The sequence below is a fragment of the Lithobates pipiens genome, unplaced genomic scaffold, assembly GCF_037356315.1.
Source record: "Lithobates pipiens isolate NorthernLeopardFrog02 unplaced genomic scaffold, aLitPip1_a1.2 Scaffold_35, whole genome shotgun sequence".
In the NCBI taxonomy this organism is placed as follows: domain Eukaryota; kingdom Metazoa; phylum Chordata; class Amphibia; order Anura; family Ranidae; genus Lithobates; species Lithobates pipiens.
The window spans coordinates 26,122,881-26,135,643 of NW_027507811.1; the positions used below are offsets into that span (position 1 = coordinate 26,122,881).

General features: G+C 47.6%; 2 protein-coding genes across 2 annotated transcripts in view; one reads left to right on the forward strand and one right to left on the reverse strand.

The window, feature by feature from the left end:
* Positions 1-12,763, reverse strand: part of LOC143955227 (uncharacterized) — a 101,546-nt gene that overhangs the window by 56,101 nt on the left and 32,682 nt on the right. The gene's annotated exons all lie outside the window — the stretch shown is intronic.
* Positions 604-8,946, forward strand: LOC143956274 (uncharacterized). Its single transcript, XM_077466482.1, has 2 exons — positions 604-730; positions 3,568-8,946. Exon 2 carries the CDS (start codon positions 3,650-3,652, stop codon positions 5,339-5,341), a length of 1,692 nt encoding a protein of 563 aa, XP_077322608.1. The 5' UTR covers positions 604-730; positions 3,568-3,649; the 3' UTR covers positions 5,342-8,946.

Genomic DNA, 12,763 nt, shown 5'->3' on the forward strand with positions numbered 1-12,763 from the left:
TTTAAATATTAATGAGGCTATTAATAAATTATATGAATTAAATATTTACTGAATATATATTTATTATAAAAATTATAGTAATGATATAATAACGAATATTCAACACTGAGCACTAAAAATCCCTTCCCAAACTAGTAATAACCTTCTCAGAGTTCATTAATATTCATGAGCTTTGCATTCTAGCTCATCCTTGGGCTCTCAGTCTCCTCCCCCCTCCTGAATATTAATGACCTTATCATAATCCCCGGACACTATTCTCAAAAGTCATTATTTATTACTTGGCCCCTCCCCAAATACCGCCCCTTTATAAATATTAATGACACTCTTATTATTCATAATCAGATTCTCCCAGTCCCAGAATAAATATTTATGACCCCCCCACCTCCAGCCATGTCCCATCCCCTCGTCTAACTCCACCCACCTCCTGAATTATAAAGCAGCTATTATTCATTAGCCGACCCGCCCATAAATGTGCAGCCTCATGAATATTAATGAGACGCTGCCTGTCACGTGCTCGCTCTTTTGCGGCTTCTCAGCCGCCCCAACTTCCGGCTAGCTTGCGTTCCATACGCCGGAAGCCGCTCTGCTCACTTCCGCTCCCGCGGCGGCCATGCTGATAAGGGGCAAAAATCCGGAAGCGGCAGAAAATCGGCGCTGCGGCAGCGTGTGTGTTGGTAGCCGCCCCCGGGGGAGGGAAAATAAAAAGGTACACAGTCAGGAGAGCTGGCAGGTGAGTTTTCTGTCCTATATGATGGGAGGGGGAGGGTCCTTTAGGGGCAAAAGGGTTTCCGCAGGCTTTCAATGGGGTTGTGTCGTGAGTAACTTGCTATGACAGGGAGGTGGTATCTAAAACTTAGGAATGTGACTGTAGCCTGAAACCCCCGCAGAGTATGTGCTGACGGGAGGACGCTGGAGCGGAGATGTACCCAAGTTTAAAAATCGAAATGCGACCGTCTATGTTCTGGTGTTTGTAAGATTTCGCTATCAAGAGGCTCTGCAACGTTCCTTCCCAGATCGTTGTTCTCTGCGATGACCTCAGATCTTCCAGAGACAGAAGAACGCGGTGAGCGTGGCACAATTGTAAATTTCCACCACGAACGTGCATCATCTGGACGGCCACCTCAAACTGTGATAGGTCACAGATCTGACCGGAGAGGTGAGGAGGATTCTGGGTGGTCACATGACATCACTCTCATCTCTATTAATAAAACACAGACCTGACTGGAGATGTGAGGAGGATTCTGGGAGGTCACATGACATCACTCTTATCTCTATTAGTAAAGCACAGAGCTGAGAGGTGACTTCTAGATTGACTGGTAGATATGGAGCTTCTTTTTCTTGGAGGAACTCTGTTCAGTCTTCATGATAGACATATCCCTAGAGTATCTCAATGTGATAGAAGTGTTCTGGTTACATTTTTCAGCGGGGAAGAGCTAGTAAACGTTGCCAGTGAGCCTACCCAACACTGGATACCAGAGTGCCCATTCCTGGAGGAAGGATGAGGTTTGACCTCAAAGGGTGCCAGAGGTGAGGAAAGGCGTGGAGCATTTTATGTTTTAAAGTACATTTGTCACCTGTAACTGGCTCCATCCAGCCCTTCAGTCACACCTCCCTTACTGCAGATACCTTGAGAAGTACTCTACGTGGAGGAGCATGTGATCTTCTCCCATTCCCGATATGATGCAGTGCTGGGTGCCTGGTCAGATGATCATCAGGCCTAAGCATTGTCACATGGGGGCACAGGATGCTCTGTAGACCTGTGTAAGCATGAACCGACAGCTTTTAACTCTCTGGCCAGAGAACATGCCTACAGGGGAGCGCAGGGAAGGTAAGTATCTGTAGGAATGGGCTACAAAGATAACCTATCTCTTCACCTTGGGTTGGGTGAAGTGACTGAGTTATTTGAAGGCATTCATATAGAGAATGGTATGTTATGACCAGATTTCACAAAGGTCTCTAGGTTCATGGGTGGCAGTAACATGCGCCTTGATTCATGCTTTATATGGAACTTTATTGGGGCGGGACAGTTATGGTCCTAGGTTCTCACTTCCATGCTTTTGTTCTGTAGGGTTGAAATACTTTTCAGAGTGTTTCCAGTTTCCATTATTGATGGATTTTATCCAAGTGACTTGATATTGGAAGGATACATTTAGAACCAAAATCGTCAACCAGCTACGATTGGAGGCATCTGAAGGAGCTACACTTACAAAACCAGCCAACTAGACTCTAAATTTTGGAAAATGTGACATGAGTAGTAAAGGTAGACCTGAGGCCCAGGTGCTCAGTTCCTATGAGCCGTTAAGGAGCATTTAAGACTCTGTGATAACATGAAGACCAAATAGCAGGGAGGTCTTAGAATATGCAAGAGGAGAATGACCATCTAAGAGGCTACAGCAGCCTCCCTCTGCCTTTTCAACACAGAGGAACCCCCAAAACAACTTTCCCCATCTCGGGGAACACTTGCTAAAAATGACTATATCTACAACTCATGACACATTAGTGTGATAGTCGGTGGGAAGAATGCTCCTTACAATTGTGGTCATTGGGAAGAATTATCCCCTTATAGATTGATAAAAAAAAAACAATGGTGTCAATTGTGTCACCAATGGTGCCTTTCATACTTGTCTAAGCCCTTGTACACACGGTCGGAGATTCCGACAACCAAATCCGTCGGATTTTGTCCGAAACTGTTGCATACACACGGTCGGACAAAGTTGTCGGAAAATCCGATCGTTCAGAACGTGATGACGTTATTTCGTTACAATGGGACTACCATCAGGCTAGTAGCCAATAGCTTTGATGTAGGAACTTGATCTGAGCATGCGTGGCACTTTGTCCGATCGGAATTCTCTACACATGATCGGAGTATGTCCGATCAGAGCATTTTGTCGGAAAATTTTACCAACAAGTTGGTAAACTTGGTCTGTCGGATACTCCGACGGAAACAGTCCGATGGAGACCACACACAGTCGGAATATCCGACAAAATGGTCAGATCGGACACATTCCGTTGGAATCTCCGACCGTGTGTACAAGGGCTTAGAGGCAGAAATTGCTCAAGGAACCCCTAGCATACTCTGGAGGAACCCTAGTTGAGAAATTTTGGTATCCTGTAATCTCAGCTCGATAGACAAAATCTAAACGTGAATGTCAGTAGGATTTGGGTTGCTATGATATTATTTTCCTATCATTTTCGCTATGTTTCTCTTGGGTGAATATGTTGAGCCCAGCATTGGTTGTAGCTGTCCAGAGATTTGTCTCCCACTGATTCCTCATAGTCTAAGCAGGAAAGCGCAAGGCCAGGCCCATTGTAAATTGATGTTAGCAAACTGGGGGGCCTTGTGGAGCAGTTATGGACAACTATAACAGATGCAGTTACTGAAGATAATGATATAGCTGGGTCCCTAGTGGACACCAAAGCCAGTCTGACCATACTTGAAGCAAGTTATACATTAGTATGTTCCAATAATACAAGATTCAAAATGTGTACATTTGGAAAGCATGGTGGGCAAGAGTGACTGATCCTGACAGTTGTATAACTGAACTTTAAATTGGTTCTCCTCCACAGATTTATCAAGGGAACTCTTGTGGGAAGACGGAGATCCTGAATTGCGGTGCTTCCACCTCTATGAGAGAGTAGACCCCCCGGTATGTCTACATCCACAGGTCATAAGCAACCTCCATTTACACATGTGGGTGGTAAGCGGTTCCCACGGCCTGAGAGGTCTCCATGCATGGACAACATCCAAAATAGACCTGCAAAGAAAGAACCCCTCACATGTGGTCATCCCTCACCAAGTGACTTTTTGTCCTCTACTGATGAGAAGAAAAAGGCTCCGGATATTGTGAAGGAAGAATCAACCTTAAGTGAAGAGTATTTCCCACAAAGTGACTTTTCTTTTACCATGGATGGTGAGCACGATATATCAGCTTTCATCAAACAAGAACCTCTTTCAAGTGATGAGTTGCTCTCTCACAGTGAACATTCCCTGTCCATGGATGATACAGAAAGCCTGTCAATCATCATAAAGGAAGACCCTTCCTCCAGTGAGGAAGACTCCTCACCCTCAGACTTTACCACTTTGAGGCACCGCACAAAAGCTACATCTGTTAACATTGCAGAGAAGCCCTACTCAACAGATGAGGGACAATTGTCTGACAATGCCATAGATCAATCACAAATTTTGATAGTTCAGATTAAGGATGAGTCCCTTTTAAACGAGGGAACAAATGTTACCAGAAGCGGGCCCATTGAGCATATTCCACGGCCACCAAATCACGCTGCAGGGAGGCTGAAGAGGTCTGGGGGGTGCGCCGCAGAGGATATGACTGTCATCTGCCCCATCTGTGGAAAGAGCTTCAGCAACAGCCGGAAGTTTGTGAAGCACCAGAGGGCTCACACGGCAGAGAAGCGCTTTGCTTGCAAGGAGTGCGGGAAGGCCTTTGCCAGCAACTCAACCCTAATTAAGCACCAGCGGGTCCACACGAGAGAAAAGCCGCACCCATGTTTGGAGTGTGGGAAGTACTTTTCCAGCAAGCCCAGCCTGCGAGAGCACAAGAAGCGCCACACGGGTGACAAACCATTTGCCTGCGACCAGTGCGGGAAGTGTTTCGTCAAAAAGTCCCACCTCACGGTCCACGAACGGAGCCATACCGGGGAGCGCCCATTCCCTTGCCCGGAGTGCGGTAGGGGCTTTCCTACCAGCTCCAGCCTCCGTGCCCACCAGAGCGTCCACACCAAGGACACACCATTCACATGTTTAGTGTGCGGCAAGGAGCTGAAGAGCCAGGCCAACCTGATCTACCACCAGAGGATCCACACAGGCGAGAAGCCCAACACCTGCCCGGAGTGTGGAGAATCATTCATTAGCGGGCCCCAGCTTCTCGTCCACCTGAGAAGCCACACTGGGGAAAAGACCTACACTTGCCAGGACTGTGGGAAGGACTTTGTCAGCCAGTCTCACCTTGACCGCCATCAGAGGACCCACACGGGCGATAAGCCTTATGGCTGCCCAGAGTGCGGCAAGTGCTTCCCCAGCAAATCCCACCTGGACATACACCGCCGTATTCACGCAGGTGAAAAGCCATACACCTGCCCCGACTGTGGCAAAGGCTTCATCACCAACTCACACATGGTTATCCACCGGCGCATCCACACAGGCGAGAAACCCTACTCCTGCTCAGTCTGTGGGAAGTGTTTCAGTGGGGCCTCCAACCTTATCAAGCATGAACAGATACATGGGGGGGAGAAGGCCTACACCTGTTCAGAGTGCGGGAAGTGCTTCCTAAGGAAAGATGCCCTGTTCAAGCATGTACAGACCCACCGGAAAACCATAATGTAAATGGAACCCTCTGACTGTGTTTTGTTCACCGTTCATCCTCTGAGGCTACAGATTTTGCCAATATAAAGGACTGTCCTAGTGCTAGATACCTGTAGGAGAGTGGTTCCTCTTATGTACAGAATGGCACAGGGAGGAGTCTTAGCTTATAGAGGTGCCAGCTAGATCAGAGGTCTCCAAACTTTCTAAAGAAAGGACCAATTTACTGTCCTTCAGAATTTAGGGGGGCCGGACTGTGGTTGGTGGGAGTAGAAAATGCCCCATCAGTGGGGGGTTAACAATCCCTCGGGCTTGCTGGTCAGTAGGAGTAAAATAAATGACATAGTGGCTACAGTAAATAGAAAGAGGACTAGTACCCCATAATTGGTATTAGTGGGAGGAACAGTTCCCCATCGTTGCTGTTAGTGGGAGGAATAGTGCTCCATCACTGGTATCAGTGAGAAGAATAATTCCCCATCATTGGTGTCAGTAGAAGGAATAGTGCCCCATTGTTGGTATCAGGGAAGGAATAGTGCCCCATTGTTGGTATCAGGGGAGGAATAGTGCCCCATTGTTGGTATCAGCGGAGGAAAAGTGCCCCATTGTTGGTATCAGCGGAGGAATAGTGCCCCATTGTTGGTATCGGGGAGGAATAGTGCCCCATTGTTGGTATCGGGGAGGAATAGTGCCCCATTGTTGGTATCAGGGGAGGAATAGTGCCCCATTGTTGGTATCAGCGGAGGAATAGTGCCCCATTGTTGGTATCAGGGAAGGAATAGTGCCCCATAATTGTTGCAAGTGGAAGGAATAGTGCTCCATCATTGGTATTAGTGGGGGAAATAGTGCACCTCCATTGGTGTCAGTGGAAGGAGTAGTGTTCCATTGCTGATGTGAGTGGGAGGAATAGTACCTCATCATTGGTATCAGTGGGAGGAATAGTGCCCCATCTTTGGTGTCAGTGGGGGGAGTGGTGCCTCATCATTGGTATCAGTGGGAAGAATAGTTCCCATTGTTGCTGTTAGTGGGAGAAATTGTGCCTCGTCATTGGCATCATTGGAAGGAATAGTGTTCCATTGATGATGGTAGTGGGAGGAATAGTACCCATCAGACACCAATAGACACACTGGTGTCAGTGAAAAAAATTGTGCTCCACTGGTGATGTCAGTGGCAGGAATGGGGGTTCATCATTGGTGCCAGTGGCCAGAACAGTGCCCCAAGAGCCAGATAAAGTTAAACAAAGGGCCACAGTTTGGAGACCACTGCCCTAGATGGTGCATCTTAGCAATATCTGGTGGCCAGCGGATAATTGGCTAGGCTCCAGTAGGGGTGGAGGGGACAACATGGGACATTTTTTGGGCATAGCCAAGTCTTCTTTAGATGGACTCGGACTTTAAGTAGGCACTTGCTTTTACTATGGACATCGTCTTAACGGAATATAGGTTTTCAGTAGACATGAAATCCTCCAGGCTAAAGATGGTTTCCCCCATCTTTGAACAGATTTTAGTCTTCCCTAATTTTCTTTCTTAATAAGATTGTCCACTTTAATACAAGACATGGAAACCATCAGCTGATAGTAGTCTCACCTTAGAGCTGTGAAATATAGAAGAACCTCAACCTCTTCTCTACCTGTGTATATGGAGGGGTAAATGGATAATGGGGGGGGGGGGGGCACCCCCTGTATTGTGTCCAGTTGCACGTGGTAGACATCCTCCTTGGACCAATATGTTTCTCCACTGGTCAAAATTCCCTTTACGTCCAAAACCATTTATTTTTTTCGTTTGTTTAGGCATACCCAATAAAGGTAAGTTCACCTTTTCAGGCAGAATTTCACTTTCCATAATATATAGCAGCCTTTTCTAATGTCTTTTCTGACCAAGCCAACCCAATGTGCTGATCTCTCACTTACGAAGTCCATGGCGGCTTTCAATCTTCACCTCTCGGTTCAAAATTGGAAAATAATCATCTGAGCCCATCACTTCCTTTAGCATCATGTGACAATCCAGGAAACTTAATTTCCCATCATGCACTGCCTTACTTCGTAATAAATAGGTGCCTTTTCTAGTGTCTTTTGCCCAAGCCATCCCAATGTGCGGATCTCTCACTTACCAAGTCCATGGCAGCTTTCCATCTTCACCGCTCAAAATGTTAAAAAACATACCTGGGCCCCTGACTTCCTGTAGCATCATGTAACCATCCATGAAACGTTATATCCCATCATGCACCGCCTTACTGCATCACAGAAGAGGGCGTGTTTTACTTCTGTGGACCACACCTCCTTCATCACCATACCTATTTCCTCCCACTTTCCTACTTCTTCCTTTTATATTTATATTTATATATATATATATATATATATATATATAATGAGTATAGAAAAAATCTTTTTCTTTTCTGCAGGTATGCTGGCACATAGGGAAGCTTGAATTTAGAAAAAAAAAGGTGAACTTAGCCTTAAAGCAGTATTAAATCGAAAAGCTAACATTTCTTATATTGCAGCTTACCAATTCTTAGATGTGATGGCTGCATTAGTTTCCTTTTTTTAGGCTTTCTTTCTTCTATTTTCACCTATTGATCCAACCAGTAAGTCCTTCATTTTTCAAGCTCTCATGCAGTCACAGGGATGAGACAAACCATTTACCACTGACTGGGGTGCTTACAGTGATCATTTATTTATTTTATTTTTTATGTAAAACCTTTATCCCAAAAGGAAAAACCCTGTTTGCTGTAACTGAAGTATTAGCTGGAGTTCAGCTTCAAATTCATAGTTTCATAGTTAGTAAGGTTGAATAAAGACACCAGTCCATCCAGTTCAACCTGAGTGTCTACAATTGTCCCTATCCCTGTACATTACACACTCACATTGGTCCCTACCCTCAAGGAGCCCACAATCCAAGGTCCCCATTCATATACTAGGGCCAATTTTTGATAGAAGCCAATTAACCTACCTGCATGTCTTTGGTTTGTGGGAGGAAACCGGAGTACCCGGAGGAAACCCACGCAGGCACAGGGAGAACATGCAAACTCCAGGCAGGTAGTGTCGTGGTTGGGATTTGAACCAGCGACCCTTCTTACTGCTAGGCGAGAGTGCTAACCACTACACCACTGTGCCGCCCTTAATTGTTAGCGTATTTAAATCTTGTATTACTTCTAACACTCCCCTCCGCTCAGACTGATGTTCAAAGATGCCCCCTGTGTTCCTTCATCCAGAGTGGGGGCACTCTATTACAGGAGATGTATTACTGACCAGATCACCAGGTGAAAACAGACAGGAAACAGTCTAGAAAAGGAAAACAAATGCAACCACCACCACATCTAATGATTGTTTATGCTGCAATACATGACATTTTTGGGTTTAATACTGCTTTACATAGACAAAATAATAGGACACACTCTTTAAAAAGTCACCCCTGTATTTATTATTGGTACATTCCATTTACGTGCTCCTTAGCCTTCCTTTTTATGGGGCTTCCATGTCTAGAGGTTTTCCCTTTAGGTGTCACCGAACCCCAAATCGAGGATTGTCATTAGTCACCAGAGATCCTGTCTAACTTTTACAGGCTTGATTGTTTGAATTTAATAAATGCTACTGATTTTTTTTTAATATATCTAAATAACTTCTCCTCTCTGAACACTTCTTGGTGTGTTGTATTGTAAAAAAAAAAAAAACAGTTCCAGTGGGTGGGGCCTCGTCATACAATGACCCCATACAGTCTATCTAGTGGTCATCCCCTTCAAGGGTCACAGATGAAAAGATGTGTCAAGGGGTATATTCCATTCTCTGGTGGTAGGAACTGACTCGTGACTACCTTAGGCTTTTGATCCTGGAACCTCAAGGTTGGGTTGCAGGGTCAGGTACTATTGCTATACAGGGGACTGGTGGCATATTTTTTTTCATTTGAAGTCCCTGGGTGTGGTTCTTTATCCAAAAGCCCAACAAAAACAAGTGAACTAAAATTACAGCACACGAAAAAGTACAGGGAGGGTACAAAATGGCCACTCCTTCAAAGAGAACTGGCCTCTAACCCTGAATTTCCCGGAGTGTAAGACTACTGACAGAGGCAAGGTACACCATGGTCTACCTAGGTCGAAACCAGGTGGACTCCACTTGTTAGGGACCAGCCAAAGCCAGCCCACCAAGGACTTGGTAAGGGGCTCTACCGAAGAGAGAGCCCTCTGGATGGGGAGAGGCAAAAGACCAGAAGGCTGCAGAGCCTCCCCCAGATGACCTGCACCCTCAATCTCTGTTCAAGCTACACAATGGTCCACCTAGGCTGAAGCCAGGTGGACTTCACTCCTTAGGGACCAGCCGAAGCCAATCCACCAAGAATTTAGTGAGGGGCTCTCCTGAAGAGAGACACCTCTGGATGGGGAGATGCAAAAGACCTAAAGGCCACAGAGCACCCCCCCCCCCTCCGATATCAGGGCAAGCCCCCCAATGATCTGTACCCTCAGTCTCTGCTCAAGACTCCTGACAGCGTTTGGTCACCATGGTCTACCTAGGCCGAAGCCAGTTGGACTCCACTTGTTAGGGACCAGCTAAAACTGGTCCACCAAGGACTTGGTTTGGGGGTTCTCCCAAAAGGAGACCCCTCCAGATGGGGTGAGGCAAAGGATCCGAAGGCCATAGAACCTCCCCCCGACGACCTGCACTCTCTGCAAAATTCCGGACAGAGGCAAGGTACACCATGGTCTACCTAGGTCAAAGCCAGGTGGACTTCACTCCTTAGGGACCAGCCAAAGCCAGTCCACCAAGGACTTAGGGGCTCTCCCGAAGAGAGACCCCCTCCAGATGAGGTGAGACAATAGACCCAAAGGCCACAGAACCATCCCCCCCGACATAAGGGCATACCCTCCGATTTACCTGCACCCTCTGTCTCTGTTCAAGACTCCTCTGACAGCGGCAAGATTCACCATGATCTACCTATGCCGAAGCCAGTTGGACTTCACTTATTAGAAACCAGCTGAAGTCAGTCAACCAAGGACTTGGTGAGGGGCTGTCCCAAAGAGACACCCCTCCAGATTGGGGAGAGGCAAAAGACACAAAGTCCACAGAACCTCCCCCCCCAACATCAGGGCAGGCCCCCTGATGACCTGCACCCTTCGTCTCTGTTCAAGACTCCTGAGAGTGGCATGGTACACCATGGTCTACCTAGGCCAAAGCCTGTTGGACTCCACTTGTTAGGGACCAGCTGAAACTGGTCCACCAAGGGCTTAGTGAGGGGCTTTCCTGAAGAGAGGCCCTTCTGGATGGGGAGAAGCAAAAGACCCGAAGGCCAAAGAACCAACCCTGACATCAGGGCAGGCCCCTCGATAACCTGTACCCTCTGTCTCTGTTCAAGACTCCTGACAGCAGCAAGGTACACCATGGTCTACCTAGCCCAAAGCCATAGAGGGCCTTCCGGCCAATACAGATCCTCCACAGAATGGCTCTGTCCTCCTCGGGTCCATTGGGGATATGGGAGGTGAGGTTTACGCATCCCTGCATGCTGGTATATAGGGAAGAATGTATGGGCATTGCCACCTCCTTATCCCTAATGGTTCTGCAGGACAGGTGTTATGGAGAGGCTCCACTTTCCCTGAAGCCTGCCCATCATGGAAGCCATCTAGAGGACCCTAAGCACAAGCCACTGCGTCTGCCCTGACCTAACCTCTACCATCCATGGGATTTACATATATTGGAGGGCAGGTGGCATTGCTAGATCTACAAAAGATCTGCGGCTAGAGCTCATAGCAGCGAAGTAATGAAAGTCATACGGCTGGGCTGGCATACACATGTATATAATATACATGTGTGTGTATATATATATATATATATATATATATATTATATATAAAATATTGTTACATATCTGAGCGCTGATCCCCCCTTACATCAGGGTCCCCAGAGAGCCCCCCCCTTACAACAGGGTTCTCAGAAAGCCTCCGTACTTGCATCAGGGTTCCCAGAGCCCTCCTCGTTGCATCAGGTTCCCCAAATAGCTCCTGGGCTCAGGAGTAGTGATGGACGAACTTCCGACGGGACGTTTCGCGAACGCGAAACGCGAACGGACACAAACGTTCGCGAAAACGACCGTTCGCCGCGGGCTCCATTGACTTCAATGGGAGGCGAATTTCGCAAACCTTTAGGTCGAATTTGCGGCCACGGGGTAATTATTAGGGGGTAGCACGTAGTCCCACCACCTGGACAATAGCATAATACATGTATGAGGTGAATTTGGGATCGATAACTACAAGCATTTTTTTTTTATTTGGGAAATTGTTCTGACAATTCAGGACTATGGAGCTAATGAAGGCAATGGAGGAGAGGGAAGGTCAGGGACCAGGGTAGGCAAACAAGAGGGTGCAGGAGATACAGAGCACTGACAGCAGCACCGTAATACAGAGCACTGACATCAGCACCGTGACATACAGCGCTGACAGCAGCTCCGTGACATACAGCGCTGACAGCAGCTCCGTGACATACAGCGCTGACAGCAGCTCCGTGACATACAGCGCTGACAGCAGCTCCGTGACATACAGCGCTGACAGCAGCTCCGTGACATACAGCGCTGACAGCAGCACCGTGACATACAGCGCTGACAGCAGCTCCGTGACATACAGCGCTGACAGCAGCTCCGTGACATACAGCGCTGACAGCAGCTCCGTGACATACAGCACTGACAGCAGCTCCGTGACATACAGCGCTGACAGCAGCTCCGTGACATACAGCGCTGACAGCAGCACCGTGACATACAGCGCTGACAGCAGCTCCGTGACATACAGCGCTGACAGCAGCTCCGTGACATACAGCGCTGACAGCAGCTCCGTGACATACAGCGCTGACAGCAGCTCCGTGACATACAGCGCTGACAGCAGCTCCGTGACATACAGCGCTGACAGCAGCTCCGTGACATACAGCGCTGACAGCAGCTCCGTGACATACAGCGCTGACAGCAGCTCCGTGACATACAGCGCTGACAGCAGCTCCGTGACATACAGCGCTGACAGCAGCACCGTAAGCAGCCCCAGGAGGAAGTCAGCACAGCACAGGGATGGTGTGATCCCCTCATAATAAGAACCCCCAGGAGGAAGTCAGCACAGCACAGGGATGGTGGGAGCCCCTCATAATAAGAACACCCAGGAGGAAGTCAGCACAGCACAGGGATGGTGGGAACCCCTCATAATAAGCAGCCCCAGTAGAAATATGACACCGCTCAACCTCTTCAAAGAGGAGGGTAGGGGCATATAGTACGGTGTGCTTTTTTGGGTCAGGGAAGTGAGCCAAATGAATTAAGAAGGTCTGTGTGCTTGATTCCAAAAATTGTTTATAGACATATACATGGTCTACTGATCACATGTGTTGAATTCCTCCGAGATCCATGCCTCATTCATTTTTAGAAATGTGAGGTAGTTAACACTGTGGTGAGCTAGGCGAGTACGCTTATCGGTCACAATCCCCCCTGCTGC